The sequence below is a fragment of the Heteronotia binoei genome, chromosome 7 (genome assembly GCF_032191835.1).
Source record: "Heteronotia binoei isolate CCM8104 ecotype False Entrance Well chromosome 7, APGP_CSIRO_Hbin_v1, whole genome shotgun sequence".
Classification (NCBI taxonomy): Eukaryota; Metazoa; Chordata; class Lepidosauria; order Squamata; family Gekkonidae; genus Heteronotia; species Heteronotia binoei.
The window spans coordinates 60,710,472-60,731,600 of NC_083229.1; the positions used below are offsets into that span (position 1 = coordinate 60,710,472).

At 40.3% G+C, this 21,129-nt stretch overlaps 1 protein-coding gene and 1 long non-coding RNA gene across 3 annotated transcripts in view; both read left to right on the forward strand.

The window, feature by feature from the left end:
* Positions 1 to 1,297: 1,297 nt before the first annotated feature.
* Positions 1,298 to 6,955, forward strand: LOC132575185 (uncharacterized). Its single transcript, XR_009555659.1, has 2 exons — positions 1,298 to 1,439; positions 6,358 to 6,955. It is a non-coding gene; the product is annotated as an uncharacterized LOC132575185 (long non-coding RNA).
* Positions 6,956 to 10,296: 3,341 nt separating this feature from the next.
* Positions 10,297 to 21,129, forward strand: part of LOC132575182 (aspartyl/asparaginyl beta-hydroxylase-like) — a 172,213-nt gene continuing 161,380 nt past the window's right edge. For both annotated transcript variants that reach the window (XM_060243715.1, XM_060243716.1), the window contains exons 1-3: positions 10,297 to 10,434; positions 16,724 to 16,798; positions 17,266 to 17,433. In XM_060243715.1, the coding sequence (XP_060099698.1) occupies positions 17,328 to 17,433 (106 nt within the window). In that variant the 5' untranslated portion in view covers positions 10,297 to 10,434; positions 16,724 to 16,798; positions 17,266 to 17,327. The remainder of the gene's footprint in view (positions 10,435 to 16,723; positions 16,799 to 17,265; positions 17,434 to 21,129) is intronic.

The window sequence follows — 21,129 nt, forward strand, 5'->3', positions numbered from 1 at the left end:
ATAATACATATAAAACTAAAAGGCTGCCCACATAAACAGACCTGGCTAATGATTAGCTAAGTCCCACAGGGCCCATGTACCATCTAACAGTTGGTTCCAGCAGGACAGCTGGTTCCAAGAAGGCACTCATCCTGGTGGATGCCAGGCGAACATCCCGGGGGCCAGGCACCACGAGCAGGTTGCAGATTGAATAGTAACACTTCAACATTTTAAGCAGAAGTTCTGTTTAACAAACATATTGTTTAAAAACAAATATATATTGCTTAAAAATGTTTTCTGGCATACACATAACTTCACTGTGTGACTGAAGGTAGGATCTTTGTGCTGTGGTAGCAGCTGCTACCAAAACAACTTTTTAAAAATCTGCACAGCCAGTCAGATCTCCATTGGTCAGTCGGAAGCCCTCCTGGGCAAAAGTCCCATCTGGCTCCACATTCTTTTAAAATAAAAACACTTAGTGGGTGCCAGTAAAGCTGTCTATGTGTGCTATGGTGCTCATGGGCACCATGTTGGGGACCCTTGCTGTAATTCTTAAATTTCTATGGATATTTTCCTGAAAACAGAGCACTCTGTGAAACCACTAACTGTATCAAACTACTGTTCCTTAGAATCTTTTTTTAGTTCACCTTGTGTCCTGATTTACCTTCTAATGGGGTTCTACATACCCTAGTTCTTTTCTTCTATGTCATGCCTTCCCTTTTCTCTGAATGGCTGACTAAGCAAGCCATGATTTCTATAGAAAATACTGCTTGCACTCATTGGTGGGGGAAGATTACTTTTTAAAAATTTATTTTAAGCCTTTTTAATATATTTTCTCAAAGTAAAGTTACTGAAATAGGTGATTCTAGTCCTTTATTCAAACAATGTAGTAATAAGCAGCCTCTAAAACTTGTATTTGGTCTGATTCTGTCCTTAAGAAGATCCTGTCTATATTCTGCAATTTTGGGAAAGCATACGATATTAAAACTTTTGACAGATTTTCTCTGTATATACTTATCTCTGCTTTGAGATATGTATATCATAGTGCTATGTTCCACAACTGACAACCCCTGAGTGAAAGATGAATAATTTTTAGTCAACTACTTCCCCTAAATACTGCTTCTGTGTGGCTTCCACCATAGTTTTTCACAACAACCTTGGCTGTCTATTTTGTAGAAGGGGCAAAAACCAGTACGGTTGGCCCTGTATTTTTTTTTATCTTGGAGAGAGGGTTCATACTTTTTGTTGTTGTTGTGTAAAGCTCGGTTTAGTAAAGCACAGGCAGTGGGGAAGGTGTGGTACAGCTATGTCTAGTGAAATTGTGTGAGTTTTCACTGGTAAGCCTTGGTCTTGTTGAGTATGTATAATGTCTTAAAGACAGTGCTTGTAACCTGTTTCCATCTTACGAAAATTAGGACGGCCGCCTGGAGGGGTAGTCCAGAAGAAAGCTAAAGTCAGAGGTACTTTGCCAATGGAACCATAGTGACTTTTACTGAATGCTGTTTTTTTAATGTTTCAAAATGCATGGGTTTTTGTAAGTGTGTCTACTAATACTGGATGCTCTTTGTGCCAAACAGAAATGTGGCATATCTCACTTAGAATATACATGTAACCTTGTAGGGAATTACATTTGCAACCAGATCCTATACTTGCAGTTTTCTGGTCTAGCACAGCAGCCAACACTATGTGCCCAGTCTATTTATTTAAAATAAAAAAACCCTAAATTCCTTATAATCAGCTTGCATGAGGGGAAGAGCAGGAGGCTGCATTCAATCTTCTGGCTTGCTGTTCCCTGCTAAGTGGATGTCTGGCACAATACTGGTGTTTTCCTCAGTTATGTCCCTAAGAGACTTAGGATCAGTTATCTTTTATTGTAGTAGAATATACTTACCTGTTCCCTGGTACTTAGTAGTGTTTTTTGCTAAGTGTTAACAGTGTTTAACCAACTGATTTTTGCGGTGAAATAATTTCTTACATGCCTTAATGCCCGAGTCAAGCAAAACCATAATTGAATTTATTTTAATATCTTCTAGACTACTGTAATCCCGATAGGGATTTCACTCTAACCAGCCTTCACAAATTTGCATACAGTTGTTTAAAAGTAGCATGCAGAAAAATCACTGGGAGGTGGGCCAGAATTTGTCCATGATTGAAATGAGATGTTACAGCCCTAAACCTTTCAAGGTCTTTTCTGAAAATATCTGCATCTCATATATAATGTTGTTCCTTTAAAGGAAGACTTTAAAATCTACCAACATGTCCAAATATGGGAAAACCTTATATGTCGTGTTTTGGTATTTGTTTACAAATGTTCTGTTTCCATTGTAACATCTACTATATCGATGAACCTTGAAATCTGCAGTGCATGCGTGTGAGAGAGAGCTTTGACATCTTTGCATGGAAGGTGTGACAAATGGTTGGATATAATTTATTTTAGCTATTCTTTGATCAAGGTGAAGAAGAAGTCCATTTTACTAAAATATGTAACTAAGGGCTACCATAATCTAATTCCTCAAATTCAGCAGCCTGGTTATGCACGTTGCCAGTTATGCAACCATAGCACATTAATTGCTGCATGGGCCTGTCATTTGGTGCCAGAAATAGATTGGGGAATCACAGCCTCTGTGCTTGTTGCCCCTGTACACAAATGTGTCATGTGAATGAGGCTAGTCTTCTTTCTGGAAGAGATGTAGCCTGCTGATCAATTATAACTGATTTCCATCATTGTCAAAAACAATGGATATTGGCATTGAATTTGTTTCTTGAGAAACAAATAGTTCCTTACACATAGTGTGATTAAAATGTAGAGTTCACTGCCAGAGGATGTAGTGATCACCACTAGAAAAGACAGCTTTTAAAGGGGATTAGACAGATTCGTGAAGGATAGATCTTATCAGTGGCTAGCAGCCATGGTGACTGGGGGGAGCCACCACATTCAGTGGCCGTTAACCTCTGAATCTAGTGCCAGGAGTCACATTAGGGGAAGGTCTCGTCCTCTGTTCCCAGTTGTCAGCTGTCCAGAGGAACTGGTTAGCCTCTGCATGACTGGTTGGCCTCTGCATGAGACAGGATGCTGGACCAATGGACCATTGGTCTTATCCAGCAGGGCTCTTTTGTTCTTACGTTCTTAATTGCATGGGCACTGGGTGGCATCCCAAGAATATAGTGAAAAGCTAAGAGACCAGTCCTTAATGGACTCCTAATGTAATGAAGCAATTCATAATTGTTCAGTTTTTATTATAGCACACAAGCCAGTCAGAAGCAGAAAAAACCTACAAAAATTACCTACAAAAAAATCTCAAAAATCTCAGCACACATTTTTCATCTTAAAATAAGTAATAGTTTATATTAGAATCTGAGTATTTATAAATGTTCTAACCTGGATAGCTCAGGCTACTTTGATTTCATCAGATCTCAGAAGCTAAACAGCATCAGACCTGATTAGTATTTGAATGGGAGACCACCAAGTAAGTCTAGGGTCATGATGCAGAGGCAGGCGATAGCAAACTACCTCTGAACATTTCTTGCCTTGAAAACTCTACAGGGTCACCATAAGTCAGCTGTGACATGAAGGCATTTCCACCATTTTATATAGAAGCTGTTAATTTGGCCCATATTTTCATAACAGAAGGGAATTTAGCCACAGATATAGTAGTTCTTTGGTCAGTCGCCACCTATAATGTTTTGAGAGTGTTCTGCTCAGAGAACAGTTAATCAACCAACACATGTTCTGGAGAGCCGGTTTGGTGTAGTTAAGTGTGTGGACTCTTATCTGGGAGAACCGGGTTTGATTCCCCACTCCTCCACTTGCACCTGCTAGCATGGCCTTGGGTCAGCCATAGCTCTGGCAGAGGTTGTCCATGAAAGGGCAGCTGCTGTGAGAGCCCTCTCCAGCCCCACCCACCCACCTCACAGGGTGTCTGTTGTGGGGGAGGAAGGTAAAGGAGATTGTGAGCCGCTCTGAGACTATTCGGAGTGGAGGGCGGGATATAAATCCAATATCATCTTCTTATCAGATAAATCCAAACAGACTTGTTCATCAGTTCTATACTGGAAAGTACGTGAATCAATGTTTCAATCAGGTTAGCAGATCAATGACAGAAACTATGATTAGATGGAATGTTATTGCATCTTCCCTCTAGGATCTGTTCTTTGAGTTTTAAACGTACAGAGATGTACATCTCCTTTTCTTCCCTCTCCCAAGTAATTTTTATTACTTTTTTGTGTTTTACAAGAACTTTTTGTTGTCTTATACACTCACAGTATTTCCAGCTTGCAAAAAAAATATGTCCAGGTAGGAATTATGATCAGTCTTCTGTTGGCAAGTTACGATATCTTCAGCAGGGTTATTATATTTTTAGTGGGGGCTTCTTCTACAATTAAACTGCCCCCCCCAAAAAAAATTAAGTAGTCTGTTCAGTTCACTAACTGGGCCAGTTGCTCACTGGATATTTATTTATTTACATTAATTATAGTGTGCCTTTTTCACTGGAACCCAAGGCAGATTTCACAAAGTGGGTCAATACAGTCAACAGGATGGGACAGTCAGTAAACAATGCAATAGCATTAGGGTTGTAGAACCAATCAGAAAGCTAAAAATAGAGTTGAAGCAAAGCATAGATATTAACACGACACATTAAATGTTGCAGAATTACATGGTAGAATCCTACTAACAGCAAGTGATGCACATTAGTATAGATCGCAGAGCTCAATCAGTTATCCAGGTAACTTTGTGAATCATTTTGTCCTCATAGCTTACAAATTACTATGTTTTAAAAGTGTACAAGTTAGAGCCAGGCTGTTTCAACTTGGTGGTGGGAAAAGCATGAGATTTGTGGAAACAGGAGATTTGAGACTATAAGTGAGCAAGGTGGAGATGGGCAGGGATGAGATCCAAATGCCCCACCTACATGTCTCTAGCTTATGTATAGTCCCCCATCATTCTGTCATGTTGTTGCAGAGGCACTGAAGTAATGCAAATTTTTCTGAGTTTTTCTGCAGACCAATAATCTCCACCTTAACAGCTGAGCCACCACTCAGCTGTGAATGGGGGGGGGGGGAAGCCTGCTAAAGGACTGAGGCGGAAAACCAAAGGTTGCCTTTGCCATTTTAATGGCAGAGTTTAGCTACTTCCCCCTTCCCATATTGGCTGTGAGCACTGCTTCTACATGGAACTTCTTCCTGCATCCACCCCAAAGTTTGAGCAAAGGAGTTGTATCCCTCTTGAGGGGGAAAGCTCTGACAGCCCCACATGTCATGCTCTTTTTGAACATGACATGGTTGGAAGCTCCTCCAAAGTACACAGGTATACTTTACTCAGCCTGAGAAAAATCCTTTTGTGGAAGCAGCCATGTTGTGTGATTATGCTTAGTACTCTCTTCATTCCTCTCTGCTCATAAATCTAGAACATTCTAAAAATATCTTAAATAGTAACACAGATGTCAGGAGGTGAAACAAAGCTATTTTGGGGTGATAAAGAAAGCCAGACAGAAAGGGAAACTTTCATGTCTACCAAATTCTCACCCAGCAGACTCTGAATTTTGAGTTTGTTTTAGACTCTTTTCTTATCAGTATTCTTTCTATTTTATCGGATTCATCTAGTCTTTGATCTCAGTTGTTCACAGCTATGAATAATGGTATTACAGAGATCCTGGAAGAACTTTGTTTCAGGTGATTGGCTGGAATCTTTTCCATGTATGGGCTCTACTTGTAAGGAACCCATCCTGTGGTGCTGCTTATGAGTAATATGCTTTTGAATACGTGCAGTTTACATGAACAGAACATTCCAGGAGGATGGGGAAGAAAAATAGTATTAGCATACTTTTCTCTCTTTCTAATAAAACACCTAAGACACTCAATAAAGCCATTAAATTCTGAGGTGTACAATATATTACTATTGTGCCTATTTGTTAGCTCTCTTTCTAAGAATAAAACATATGCTAATTTTTAGACAATAACATTTCTGTTCAGCCATTTCTAATGAAAGATCATTAGAATAAAACTTCAACAAAATATTTTATCAAACACCAAGTGGTGTTTTTGAGCAGGTTTATTTTTTAACAACTGCTTGCTGAGTAATGTTACAAACCAGTGCTTACAGTCTGAAAAGTTTCAAATATGACATCAAAACAATCTGAGATCTATATTCATAATTTTTAAAGCATGCAAGTATTTAAGAGTACTTCAGAGTTTGCAAGTATTTAACACAATTCTTCAGACATTACTAATAAAGTAATACTGTGTGGTCAAGTTCTTTGGAAATGAAAATATAAGTTTGATTTGGAGTGGCGATATGCATTTGGCTTGCTAAAAGTGGGTCTCTTAATCTATGTTCCTTAACAAACATTTCCCCCTTTTTTAATGGGAAAAAATGAAAAGAAAAAGAAATCAAAGAACCAGGAAGGAAAGAGAAGCAAGAATTAAAGAAGGAAAGCAAAGACGAAGAAAAGAAGAAACTGAAGAGAAAAGTTGATGACTTGGACAAAAAAGAAAAAAAAGCCGCTGACAAAGCCAAGAGAGACAAAAAGGCCGAAAAGGAGAGATCAGGGCCAGACAAAAGTGTAAAAAATAAAGGAACAGCAAAGGAATTAGATAGTGGAAAAGATAAAGACACAAAAAAGCTAGCTAAGAACCTTTCTAAAGCATCTGAGAGTTCAGCAAAGGGAGAGGAGAAGAGAAAAAGAGTAAAGTGATAATATTTTCCACACCTGAATGATACAGAGAACTATTGGTCATAAGAAAATAGAGCACCACAAGGGAAATTTTTGTGTTTGTTAGAATAAACAAAAATTACAAAGCTTTTTGCAGAAATAGCCTTAGTATATTGTATGTGTTGACTACTATGAAATTCCAATTTGTACATAGTGTATCTGATCATTAACTCTTCTATATTCTTATTGTACTGAGATCAATTATCTATTCTTGTTTTTGGTACCTTATCTCACACTTAAGGCTAATAAAGGAAAAGTTTGAAATACTTGAGAGTAGTATTTATTTTATGTTGAATTACTAGGAAATCAAACAGAACATGGGACCAAATCTATTGTGCAAAATTCATGATGACTTGTTTCATTAAGATGCATAGCATTTCTCATAATGAAATAAGCCAGATCTCTGCTAATTATTGAGAAACTAAATGCATGGAATAACAAAGGTCATAAAGGTGTAAGTGGACCAGTAACTAGAAATAGAACCATTATGGTTATAAAACTAATTGTGATGTTATACTTCTAGGAAATTATTATACTTTTAGGAACTTATTTTCCTGAAAGCATGGTTTTTGCTTTCTTCTCCGCGGAAATGGGATGCACTATTCCATTTATCTCAGTTTTTAATAAATGTTTGTTTATTTAATTTGTATTCTGCCCTTCCCATGAGTGGGCTCAGGGCGGCTTGGCATTGCAAAATCTCCAAAAAGACTTAAAATACAATTAGTTATTTATCTATTTGACAAAGAAGATAACTTAAGCAGAGAAAGTGTGTAGGAGAAAGTATTGTAAAACCGTAACCTAAAAGATATAAGCAGGAATATGGGATTGCAGTCAGTGTAAGCATTAGGGACAGGCATGAACTGAACCTTGCTCAGTTTGTGGTTCATGAACCGAAGTTTGTGCCATCCTGCCCTCACAAGCCCCATGAACCTCCTAGGTGGGTTTGTGTGGTTTGTGTTGGCAGATATGCTGGTGCCAGTGGCAGGGCTTGGAAAAGACATTTAAATAGACCGTGTTCTCTTTAATTGCCCTCTACAAACACATGGATTGTAATAATCATTTTAAAGGATCTCTTTAAATTGTTCTTGCAAGTCATGGCACTGCTGCAGTATGATTCACAAATGAACTGGGAAGGCATTTTAATGGAAGCAATTTAATCAATCCCTTAAAGGAAACATTCCCCTTAAATGGCTTTTCAAAGATCTCCTCCCCCCCACCCCCCGCTCTTCGATTTTGCTGGCCTTGGGGAGCCAGCACCTTCAGAAATGAAAAAGAAAAGATCCATGAACCGAACCAGGGGAGGTTTGTCCTTGTTCATTGTTCATGAAATGTCATGAACTGGTACTGAACCTCCATTTTCCTGGTTCATGCCCATCCCTAGTAAGCATTGAAGATTAATTATGGTAGCTTATACTTTGTTTGCTAAATATGTTTGCTAAACATGTAGGTACAGCTTTTGGCAGAGAAAAATATAACAGCTTCCAATGTGGTCATGAGAAACATTTCTAACTATCATGAGGTATGACACTTTGTATAGTTGCATAAAAATCAGTGGCAGAGAAATTAGGGATGGAGTAAAATGTAGAATAATTTGAACAATGTTTGTCCTCCTAGCACTAATTTTTTTTAATTCAGTTAAAATCAGTCTTTAAATCCAGGATGACATTACATTATATAGGGAGAGTCAAAGAGATTGGGGTTGGGAGTAGTTTTCCTAGCAGTGTTATAGAGTATGACATTTAGTATGAAACTACACAACAGTAAATATTGATATATTAGTGGTTACTTTTTAATAACTCACAATATCATTAGCAACATTAGTCTGAAAATCTGCATTTTCTTTAATCAAAAGTGATTTGTGCCTTTGGTATTCATGCTTATACACTGGCCTAATTAATATTCAGAAATATTCATTATGTGGAACCAGGAAAAGAAAATGATATTCCTGAAAAGCACTCACATCTGCCAGAGTCTTCCATCCTGTGCTGTCTCTTAAGATGAACCACCGACATACTGGTATAATTGAATGAACTTAATGTTATGTGAGGCCCACCAGCTTATCCTAGCCTTCACACATTGGATGCAACATTGTGCAATAGAACAATCTACTTTTATCCATATCTTTGTATTTTATATGTCCATTTGTTGTTTGTTTTAATAAAGATAAAAAATAACTAACCTTTATCTCTAGACATGAGAGATCACAATCACATATACTAGGTTTCCATATGATTTAGATGTTACATTCAGCACATGGAAATTTTGATGTAGTTTGTATATTTAATACATTTTTGAGAATTTAAGTAAATTTTCTTAGAATTAATCAGACCTGTTCTGAAAACTGGTGTATTTTGCTGTTGAGTATGCAGAGTATTTTGCTACTGAGTATCCAGAGATTGTATCAGTTTATCATTGAAATCAAGCACTTGCACACATTATTGTATGAAGTTGGACACTGAAGAAAATATCAAATTCTATTTCTTGACAGTTCCTGAGAATCCTAATCGTTTTCACATTTTCTTTAATTGTGCATGTTCTAAAAGAATAATGGAAAGTTCAGTGAAAAATCACAGCATACCCTACTTTATTCTCTATAGCACCAGCAACCAGGAAATTCTGGAAAGACTTTTCTACACCTCTCATTTACTTTATTAAATACAAGAAACTTCTAGTAACTTGTACACCATGATTGTAAATGTTCAATCATATGTTGCTCCTTGGAAAGGCTTTTCACTACTTGAGTTAAGATAGAGGACAGGCAGGAGTGAGAAAAAAGGGAGGGAAGAGAGGAAGTATATTGGGCATGCACTGTGGAGGCAATGATAGGGAATTAGTTGGACCTTCTGTTTTTTACAACAGCGCAATAGATATTCAAGTGGCTTTTTATAGTAATAGTACTACTTACTGATGTGCTAAATTATTGCAGTCCATAATGGCCTGGCCTGATTTGGAAATATTTCCTCAGAAGCACTCCACCACCAATCCCATAAACTGTATTTTGAATTCCTCTGATTTTTACAGCCATTACTTTAAAAACAAAGCATATATACAAAATCAGTGTATGTCTTTTAAAGAGACTGATTTTCTTATACAAAACTGATTTTTAAATTTGGGAATTTAAAATATAGTTTGAGGTGTCAATGAGGGTAGACAGTTACATCCCCAAAAAGTTCCAATATCTGAATAGATGGTGTACATCAGGGGTGGCCAAACTGCAGCTCGGGAGCCATAAGTGACCCTTTCACACACATTGTGTGGCTCTCAAAGCCCCCACCACCCTGTTGGCCAACTTGGAGAAGGCATTTTGTCTTCAACAAGCCAAGCTAGCCAGCAGCTTGGAGAATGCATTTAAAGTTAAAATTCCCCATCTATTTTCCTTCCTTCCTTCCTTCCTTCCTTCCTTCCTTCCTTCCTTCCTTCCTTCCTTCCTTCCTTCCTTCCTTCCTTCCTTCCTTCCTTCCTTCCTTCCTTCCTTCCTCTGACGTTCATGTCTTGCGGCTCTCAAACGTGATGCTTATTCTATGTGGCTCTTACATTAAGCAAGTTTTGCCACCTCTGGTGTATGCTATCCTCCTTAAGGGACTTATTCTCTTATCAAATCAAAATGATGTACCCAAAAGGCGGAACTTAACTTTATAACTGAACAATGCAGGACTCAAAGAAAGATCTGTCATTGAACAGCCAACAACAAGAGATGCTGAAGAGGTGATTCAGCAGCCTTCAGAGCAGCCACACATTAGAACAGGTAAGTCCTCCAACAAAATCACAGAAAAATCACATTATTTCATTTGCTTCTTCTGGATACAGAGCGTTATAATGTCTATTCTATAGTGAAATATTTTCCCTACTATACTATATCCCTGGTTTGCTCTAATCTAAATGAGGTATTCTTAAATGTGTGAGAAAACAATATAGGCCTCTTCCAGTGTGATCTTTACCATCATAAGAATGCTTTCTAAATTATTCCCGTTATCCACAGATGTGCAGAGTGTCAAGTGTGAAGTTGAAAGATCAGTGAAATTAAGGAATCTAGGTGCTGTTCACATGTTATGAATGAAACACAAAATTTGTTCATTAGATAAATGAGCTTCAACTCCTTTGACATGCATGCTTCCTTTTCATTGCACATGGATCCCAACTGATGACTTTTATGGAAGTTTTCCATTTAATTCCAAAGTGGTGTGACACTGAATTGAGGTGCCTTAACAAATTGAAAACTGCTTCTTTCCCAGTAGTTTGAATTCTAAACCATGCTTTAATCCTTGTTTAGAGTCCAGGTTACTGTGGAAGAAACAGTTGCCAGTTTGTTCAGGAAGTCACATTCAGATTTTACAATAATTTTGATTTAGAGTGATTTCCTAAACCAAGTCTTCAGTTGCAGCTCTGTGCTTGTGTGAAGAGAGGAGAGCACACGCAAGGCCAAGGATTAGAGGCTGCTTCATGACACAAACTAACTAGTCTGTTTTGGAGCCCTGTGTTTTTATTTGTGTATTCTTGTAAGGGCTTCATATGCATGCATATATACACAGGTGTCTGTGAACACCCCATCCTCATCCCTCAGAGGCACAATTTTCCCTCAGTTTTTCTTTCTGTTTTGTGACTGAGCCACCTTAGTAATGTGTTTTCTTCTTTGCTGAAGATCTCTGGCTGTCCCACCCTGTCACAGTATATTTTACTGCTGGTTCAGCCCAGGAACTTGAAGAAAGGTCAGAATCACCCTTTAATTTAAACCATTGAGAATGGTACTTGGGATGTTTTAAAATTTAAAATTAATTAACAAAATTCAACATAAGGGGAAAATGTCAGGTGAAATCAGAGCTTGAAATTTCTGAAGTAACTTAATATATTTGAGATGGAGGTAAAACCGGTACATGCACAAACTTTAGTTCTTATGTTTCAGGCTAATGAGAGTTTATTAAGCTATTCACAGTTATTCAAAATCTTTATGTTGAGAGGCTTTTGTTCCAGTGTTTTCCAAACACACTTTTTCTGAGTATTCTGTAATTCTTTTGGTTTCCAAAAGGCTAGTTCACTCTTCCAATACCCAGACCCCTTCACTTAAAACACCAGTACTCATCTTAAGGTTTCTAAAGGCAGTTTCTAACTGCATCAGACCAGAGATTTCTGCAGTCTTCAGATCTAACTCCCTGTTTGCCTGGGTAGGGAATCTTCTCTCTCTAGAAGATGTATCCCCTTTCCTTGGCCCAAGTGGGAGTCTTTGCCTACTTTCTAAACTTCCTTACCAACTTTCCCCTTGTTCTCCTGTTCTCCTGGCTGTGTTAAACTGCTCTCAGTTAAGGCTGGATTATGAAACTGTTGATACAAGTGTTCCCTCTAAGCTGAGTTAGCATTAGCTAGCTCACAGATTTTTAGCCTCCAGCTCTCATATTTTTGACTTAGCTCAGGAAAAATGACACCTGAGCAAACTAATTTATGCAGTAGCTCACAACTTTAATGCTAGTAGCTAACAAAGTAGAATGTTTGCTCACCAGAGGGAACATTGGTACTGAATTTTTTTTCAGCTAGGGTGGAAATCAGACTCAACTCAGTCAAGTTAGAAATCTGAGTGTCTTCTTAGCATGATGTTCTCAAGTCTTTCTCTGTTCAGGTGATGCTTAACCAATCAGATTGCTTGGAGCAGGCTGTCACTCACGGCTCTCTGTTTCTGCAAATAATTAGCCTTTCACAGTCCTTCAGCTGTTTGTACAGCATCTATAAGCAATCCTTCACACTGTCATTTCCAATATCTCTTCCATAGAGTCAGATAATGCAAAAGTGAATCATGTCAAAGGTTTTTTAAAAACACTATCAGTTTAGATGTAAAATTTCTGCATTATTGGCCGCTATAATCTTATTTGGATGCATAGTTATTATAATATTATAACTAGCTATCCATTCAGCAATTCATACTCTAACATTAGCCGAATCTATTAAATAATTCCATCTAACCTGCTATGAAGTACCTTCAATACATGTGTTTTATAATATCAGAACAATTCCTTTATCCTTACCATAGTAATACACTGAACTCCTTTCTGTCCTTTCAGGGCTGGAATACTATAAAAAGAAGGGGGCATTTTCAGTAATGAAGTAGGCTCAGTTTTCAAACTGTAGGTGTGTGGTGCTTAAAACAGCTACACCTTTAACAAGTTCGCTGTTGCTTGATATCTTCCTCCTATTTATGCATGCAACTGATTAAGTACCATATTCAGCATGTAGACATCTTCTGTTGTCCACAAATACTCAAGAATACACCAATACTCAGAACTTGTAAATGGGTTGTCACCGCTTATCTTTACAACCACACTGTGTACATTGCATTTCCTTCTTTTGCATTATGAAAACTCTGATAATCTATTAGGATTGTCATCAGATTCATAGATTAAACTGTCATACAAGTAAAAACCAGTAGCTCTGTAATAAAAACATATTTAGTTTTTAGATGACATGTATATAGTAGATCCTCCTAGAGGGAGATATTCATTCCTGTGTGTGGTAGAAGGGAGAATGTTGCCCCCAAGATGGTGCTTGCCCACTGAAATTTTTAGGAGTATTTGTTATATTTTTGAAGCTCAGCATTTGTTAGAAGCATTTTCCTTTATTAATTTTTTTTACAGTACCTATTTAACAACTTAATTAATTTTGCAGCCCCATTCATCTCTTCAGAGTTAAAGTTTAAAGAATTATTAAATTATTGTTGTAAAATTTAAACAGTGCATTTAAAGGCAATTAAAGATTGAGAATAGCATGGATTCAGAGGCATCACTAGGGTGGGTTGCACCCTGGGGTGTAACTGATTCAAGTCACCCCCCCCCATTGGGCATCACCCCTTTTGGAAGGCTGCGTCACTCCCTCCGCACACAACCCCGCCCACTTCACATGGCCCCTCCCTCATCCACCCTTTGGTCACAGACAGCCCCCCCCCAACAGCTCTCTCTCTCCCTCTCGCTGGCTAACTGAATTTCAGTTCCTCTGGAAACCGACCCCTTTAAGTTGCAGCTCACACACACAAACAAACACACAAGGCTTGTATCACAAGCCGATTTCTTTGGCAGAAAAATGGATTTAGCTGGAGATCGGGGACGGCCCCCTTATTCTTCCTCCAAAAGAATGCATGGAACAAACCAGGTTATAGGGTTGCCAACTTCGAACTGGGGAATTCCTGGAGGTTTGGGGTCGGGGAAGGGCGTTCCGAGGAGCTCAAAGCCCCCGAGTTCACTTCACAAAGAAGCCGTTTCCCCTCCAGGGCCAGCTGATTGCTGTAATCGGGGGCGCTCTCCGGACCCCGCCTGGAGACTGGCAACCGGTCTCGCACTCCGCACACGCGCCTGTTCAGGTAGTCAGAACACCTGGGATCGGATCGGATCGAGGCGGCAACGCTTTGAACGGAAAGTGGGAAGAGGAGGGGGGGTGTTTCAGGGAACTTCCTAAAGCTCCCCTTTGTGGTTTCACTTTTTTGCAAAAGTTGGGAGGTTGCATACATCCGGAGAGGGAGGGGGGAGAGGGAATCCTCGTTTTCCCCTCCCCCCCCCAGCACGAGGCCAAATGCATCCCTTGCAACGTCGCGATGAGCAAAAAGCAGAATAGGAAGGGGGGGGAGAGAAGAGACCTTGCAAAGTTGACCAAAGCAGGAGCCAAGGGGCACCTTTAAGACCAACCCCATTTTTTTCTTTCGAACGCAAGCATACGTTCTCCATCGAAACTTGGGTCCGTCTGAAAGGTGCCCCTTGGCTCCTGCTTCATTCAACTGCTTCAGACCAACCCAGCTGCCCTGCTCGGATCTACCTTGCGAAGTTTAGCCGAAGCAAGCCACTCACCTGGGGGGTGGAGAATGCTGATCCCCTTGTGGTAGAGGCGGCAGCGCGGCCCCGGTTTCCAGCCCACACAGCAGCGTTCTAGTCCCAGGGCCAGCCCCTTCCTGTTGGGGGGGGCATGGGTCAGTGCCTGGGGCCAATGAGAATGCTCTGGGGGAGGGCCGATGGCCCCCTTGGCCCCGCCCCAGTGACACCGCTGCATGGATTGCTTCAACAAAGTTTTTTTTTTACATTTAAACAGTGATGTTTCAAACCCCATATTCTTCACCATGAAAAAACCCTTAAAATTGTATACTAGAATGTTGGGAATCAATATATTAAAGTATGCTAAATTTGCATATTTTCCTGAGATTAGTTTTTGATCTTTGCAAGAGCTGACTCTTAAGTTTAGCTTTGTTACTGCAAAAAAGGTGCAGAGACATATGGACAAATCACAATCAGTGGATTCAGGGAACTTGATAGAAGACCATGAGGAAAGTGTACCTAATTTGCTAGATAACAAAAGCTCTTTCCTTCCAGCACACTGACAAATTCACATACCTGCTCCTCATATTTTCAAATATAGCTCTAAACCTGTGAAAGCTAGAACTATACTTTTTCAAAGCTTATAGGATTGTAAGGAACATTGTACATGAACAGGTGTATGGAAAGCTGCCAGTACTGCATCTAATTTAATCAAATTTTTTGTGGTCTGATCTAGGGCTAGAATTTGAAACCTAGGCATAACCCAGTTATGTATATAACACCTTTGTACATAAAATGGGTTTTGGCACTTTTTTCTTACAAGTAATAGGCTCCATCCTATCCAGCATTACAGTCTGCTTCTGAAAATCCCCATTGTTTCAAAACTGCCTCTTATGTAGCATGCAAGATTTCTGCTTTTTATTATCAGTTTTTAAAGTCATATGATCTGTTGTACATTTAGAATTAAGTATTCACCTCTTTAGGTCATACAGGAAAAGCTTGTAGAAAACAAATGAGAGGCTCATCCCTTGGTATTAGAATCTGACATAGTCTTGCATTTTTACAAAAAACTTGGAGTCTTTTAGCTAAGAAGTGAAGAACTATGAATATTTCCAGCAAAGGGCTTGAGAATGGAATATGAATGGAGTATGTGCTGAGCCATGTTGATGCCCAAGACTTAAAATTCCTACCTCTTTGTGCTGTTTACAGACAGTGCCTGCTCAATTTCAGACCTGTTGTTTCCAAGTAAAACAAAATCAGGAATCCAAATAGTTCAACAGATAATTGATTTTACACAAATTATGAATAGAGCAGGATGGGCTCAAGACTCAAGTTGGGACTCTATACCAGGGGTTCCCAATGGGTGCCATGATGCCTGCTGACACCTTTCCTGATGCCCACCAATTAGTTTTTGAAAGCAAGAAGGATTTGGTGGAGCAGTTGCCCAGCACAGCTTCTGTATGGCTGTACAGATCAAAAGGCATCCTGTTAGCCAGAGCTTCTGCTTTAAAACAAATTATGATTAGAGTTCTGTATAACTTCACTCCATAACATTTTGTGTTCTTGTGTCTTCTGTGGCAGGCATTTTGTTGTTGTGTTCACCACTCTCTGTCAGAATTCCAAAGGGGCCCACCTGCTCACAAAGGTTGGGGACCCCGGCTCTAGACTAATTACTTGCTTTAGTTTCTTCTAGAACAGAGTTTGAGTCCAGTGACACCTTTAAGACCAACAAAGTTTAATTCTGGGTATAAGCTTTCATATACATGCACAATTCATGCTTCTCAAAGTTTGTAAAATGAATATTTTAAAAGTCCTTTGGTTATTGCCATATCATTTTTCACTGAATAAAAATTAGGGTGAACTGAATAAAAGTTAAGCCTTTTAACTTACCAGGAAAGTTCCTGGTAAGCCACTGCCCTGAAGTGCTATTGATGGTCAGAAGCAGCTTAGCTGAGCCTCACAGACCTGTTGACTATAACCTGGTCCATTGAAATGCTGGGAGAGGTAGATAAGCCATTGTTACTGGCTGGATCCAAGCCAAGCAGCCCCAGAAAATGGCCCTTTCGACATCTTGATCCTCCTTGAAGACTGTTTTGTAGAACACTTTTAGAAGAAACATATGTTCAAATATGGTAAACATAACATGCTCACTTTGTTTATATGTACCTGTTTTATTTTTTTTCACTGGTTTTTAGTTATTTACAGTTCAGCCTTTTTTCACCTTTTACTTTTGTTGAATTCTGTAAACTAATGTAGGACACAGGAATGCTGAAGCAGAACCTGAAGATGAAATCCAATCTCTGCTACGTGAAGCTCTCAACTCACAACTTGGTATGGATTTATAGTTTGTAGTTATTCATGTAACTTCTGTTTTCTGAGTTAAAACACTCCTTGTATTTTCCACTTCTTAGAGAGCAGTAAGTTATTTTGATTAGTGAAAGATAGCGAACAGTTAGTTACAGATATTTTTGAGTATTCTACTGTTGTAGGTAAAATAGAATGGTAATAGGGGTTATTGACTTTTTTTCTTACCCATTTGGCCAGTAATATCAACGGACATAAATATTTCATGATATTTACATTATGAACACCATCCAGCTTGAAGTTAAGCACCTTTCCCACTGAAGATTTAAGTGCATACTTCTTTTCCTCTGACATCAAAAGGACTAAGTGTGCTTAACTTTGACAAGATTGCACTTATGTTTGTTTTTAATAGAGATAACTGAGACAAGTATTTGATATGTTTAGGTTTCTGTTCAGATGTTGCTTACATATTTTCAATGTTTTTTTTAAAAAAGGAGAAACAGATGAAGAACATGAAGATGAAGGAACACAGTTTCAGCAGGAGGAAAATACTGAAATGCCAGAAGATACTGTTGATGTCCCTGTAGTAGAGGAGAGCTATGATAGGGAATTGGAAGATAATATGCCAGGCATATTAGCAACCCCAGAATCCTTCCAGGAAGGTATCTTAAATATTTACAGTATCAAGCATATTTCTCACATATCTGTGCAACATTGGGCCATATCTGTATCAGAGAAATGGTGAATTTTTATTGCCTTTCCTAGAATCTTTGCAATACTATGAGTACTAGATTTCAGATGAATAAGTAATATACACAAGAAAATAATATATACCTTAAATTTTGTAATTGCCTTGTTTGTAGTGTTTGTGTTTTAAGCCATAAGTGGTAAAATGTTTAGAACTTTTGCAATGGCTAAGTTTCACTTTGTATGTTAGTGCTTGGAATATTGATAGGTGTCTGGATTAGTTCACGTTACTGCATGCACAGATAATTTAGCAACCATTAAGGACTTGTTCCATATGTATGCATTCAGAGTAGGTTCTGTGCATAGGTGCTAGTTTCTTAATTATTATTCTCATATATCATTGTTCAGTCATGAAGAATTTTTAAAAGACCAAAGACTCAGTCATGTTTAACACGTCACAGCAGCTTGTTTTATGAGGATACACTGAGGCCCAGTTTCAATGCAATCTGAGCTAGAGTTCAGTGATTAGATAAGGATAGTGGCATCATACATCTCCTTTATTCCTGCTCCTTCCTTCTGCACTTCTGTATGTTGTTAAATGCAGTTTAAAAGTCTGGTTTTACCCAGTATGTTCCAGGTGAATTTAGAATAATATCTATGAAGATCACCTACAACTGTGGTCAGGATAGACAAAACCAGGAAAAACTGTATGTGAGAGGAGAGGAATAGGGAAAGGCACACATCAATACCATGACCTACTTTCCAGTTTTTAAATTCTGGTCCTTATGTTTAAGGTAGACAAGACCTGGAACATTTCTGTAAAGTTTGAAACCACGGAAAAATACTTTCTAATCAAACCTAAATTTAAAATGCATCATTTCTAACTCAGAATTTAAAATTGTCCTATTTGGTATACGTATAGAATTTAAAACTATATGAAAAATTACACATTTGAAAAGAGTTCCAATTGTAAACTCGGCACCCTATGCTACTATAGCATGTGTGTCTTTAATTTTTTGTCATCCAGCAGGACAAACTAAAGAAGATAGAGAGCAAATTCTGTAGTAAACAAAAGAAGGTATATTATTTGGACAGAGCCTTTCTCATAGAGTTACAGTACTTTCAGCATGTTTGGATGTTATGTTAAACATTATAGCATTGAAAACACTGAACATCTTCTTCGTGGTCTCTGTGCTTCACACTCATGGGATAGAGCGCCTGCGCCGATCCCTGAATTGGTACCTAAAAAGCCCGGGATTTTTTCGCGCTCGGTACCAACGAGCATGCGCAGGCATCCCAGTGCGCATGCTCGCCGGCACCAGCGCAAGGATCCCGGCAGTTCGTTTCTGACTGCTGAGAGGATCTCCTTTTGTGTCCCTGGTCAGTAAAGTAATCTTACAATTGCTTTTTCTTGTTGTATATAGCCCGTTTGTTATTTTCTTAGGGTAGTTAGTTAGTCAGTTGTTAGATAGTTAGTGTTGTTAAAAAAAATAAATTGTTGGACGCTCTTCGGGGCCCAGTTTTCCCCCGTTTTCCCCCTCAGAGACTTTCCTGGGTGGGTTTTTTCCTTGGCGTCTATGGAAAGACGTTGGGGTTTTTTTAAGAGGTGCCACTCCTGTGGGAAGAAGATTGCCCCCCCCCACGGCCATTTCCTCTGTCTTCTTTGTTTGGGCGAGGGACATCGTGTGGATTCTTCCTCGCACTGCCTGAGTTTTTCCAAGCAAACTCGCAAGAATCGAGCGGCGAGGCTTTCGGCTGCATTGGTAGAGTCAGCACTTCATCCTCAAAAGATGGCATCGGACCCGTCGGTACCGATGGGAGAGACTGTGGCCTCGACGGTCACATCAACTGATACATCGTCGATCAGGACCGAGATGCCAGTCGAGTGTGGGCGTTCCACAAAGCGATCTTCCGAAGGGTCAGTGGACACCCCAGCTAAGAAGCGTCAGGATGACTCGGGGATCCGATAATCTGCACCGAAGAAGGTGAAATCTAAGGAGAAGCGGAAGAAGAGATCGTCCCGCACTCCTTCCCCTTCTCATGATGCTTCGACATCGATGTCAACCGCTCCACTGAGGAAGATCTTGGCGTCCCCACATCGTAGCCCTTCGGTGTCGAGAGGCAGAGCTTCGCAGCAGTTGCGTCTATCGGCATCGGAGCAAGAGATCGACCTCACTTAGTGCTCCCATTCTTCAGGTTCAAGGCGTCGTAGTGAGAGCGACTCTGTCTCGGAGGTGGAGGTGTCGGCACCGATGGAGCTGTTGGCACCGCTGGATCAGGCAAGAGGTCGGAGAAAGCTGGAACCGAGCACCGTAGCTCGCTGCTTCCCACCACTTCCACCATGGGAGCAGCGCCAGTGGCCTCCCTACGCCTATCTATACCCGCAGTACCAGTGGTACCCCCCTTGGGAGTTTGCAGACTGGGACCAGTGATCCGAGGCATCCCATATGTTGAGGCTTTCCCAGCATTCTAGGCGGTGCCCCTCGGCATCGATGTCCGTCCCACCCGAAAGACGCAGCCTGGTGGTGGAGGAAGTCCAGCCTAGGTCGTTTGTGTTGATCTGGTCACCCGTCAGAGAGTCAGCGCCGGTGCTCTCGGAACATTCTTTGAGGAGAGAGTCTTCGTCGGATTCCGAGGTCGGTACCGACGATCCGGACAGAACTTTGGAACCTTTGCCAGTGGCTCATACCGCTGAGGATCTTCCCATTTCACCACCGGAGGATCTAAAGTCGTATGGGGACCTGGTGAAGAGGATGGCACTCTCCCTCTCTCTCCTGGTGACACAACCGCAGCCCATTGTAGACAACACCGTATTCGACATCATGTAGCGGGATATGTCTACAGCGGTTGCCCTGCCTGTTACGAAGGTCATTTTACAGGCGGTGAAGGAGCCCTGGGTGAAGCCTGCTTCTACACCTGTGTCATCAAGAAGGTTGGACCACATGTACCGCGTCCAAGAGGCCGGTGCGGAATTTCTCTTCATGCATCCAAAGCCCAATTCGGTGGTCATATCCTCCTCGTCAAAGGCCCGCAAGATGCACTCCTCTCCACCAGACAAGGAGGGAAAGAAGCTGGATAATGTCGGGAGGAAGTTTTACTCTGCTGGGGCGCTGGGAGTAAATGTATCTAACTATGCTGCGTTCATGGCTAGATACCAATACTCAGTGTGGAAGCAACTTACCTCCCTCTTGTCTTCCCTGAGTGAGGAGAAGAGGTCTGCTGCAAAGAAGTTGCAGAAGGAAGGCTTTGCTGTAGCCAAACAACAACTGGCTGCAGCAAAGCATATGGTGGACGTCTCAGCAAGAACCATCACTTCTGCTGTCTGCCTCTGCCGCCACTCCTGGCTCAGGTCAACGGCCCTCCAGGAAGACACCAGGGCCTTTGTTGAAGATCTGCCCTTCGAGGGCGAAGGCCTCTTCATCTCGACCTCCGACAATGCTCTTCAGGAAATGGATAAAAACATAAAGACCTCCAGGAACCTGGGTGTCCTGGTGTCTTCCAGAGCTGCTAAACCAAAACAGTGGCACAAACCCTGGGCCAAGAAACAATATCAAAAGTTTTCCCCGGAACATCAATGGAGACCTCGCTCTGCCCAACCTGAGAGTAGGTCCCCATACAGGGGGAACAATAGAAACCGCTATGCTTCTGCACAGACCACCGGCAAGTCCAAG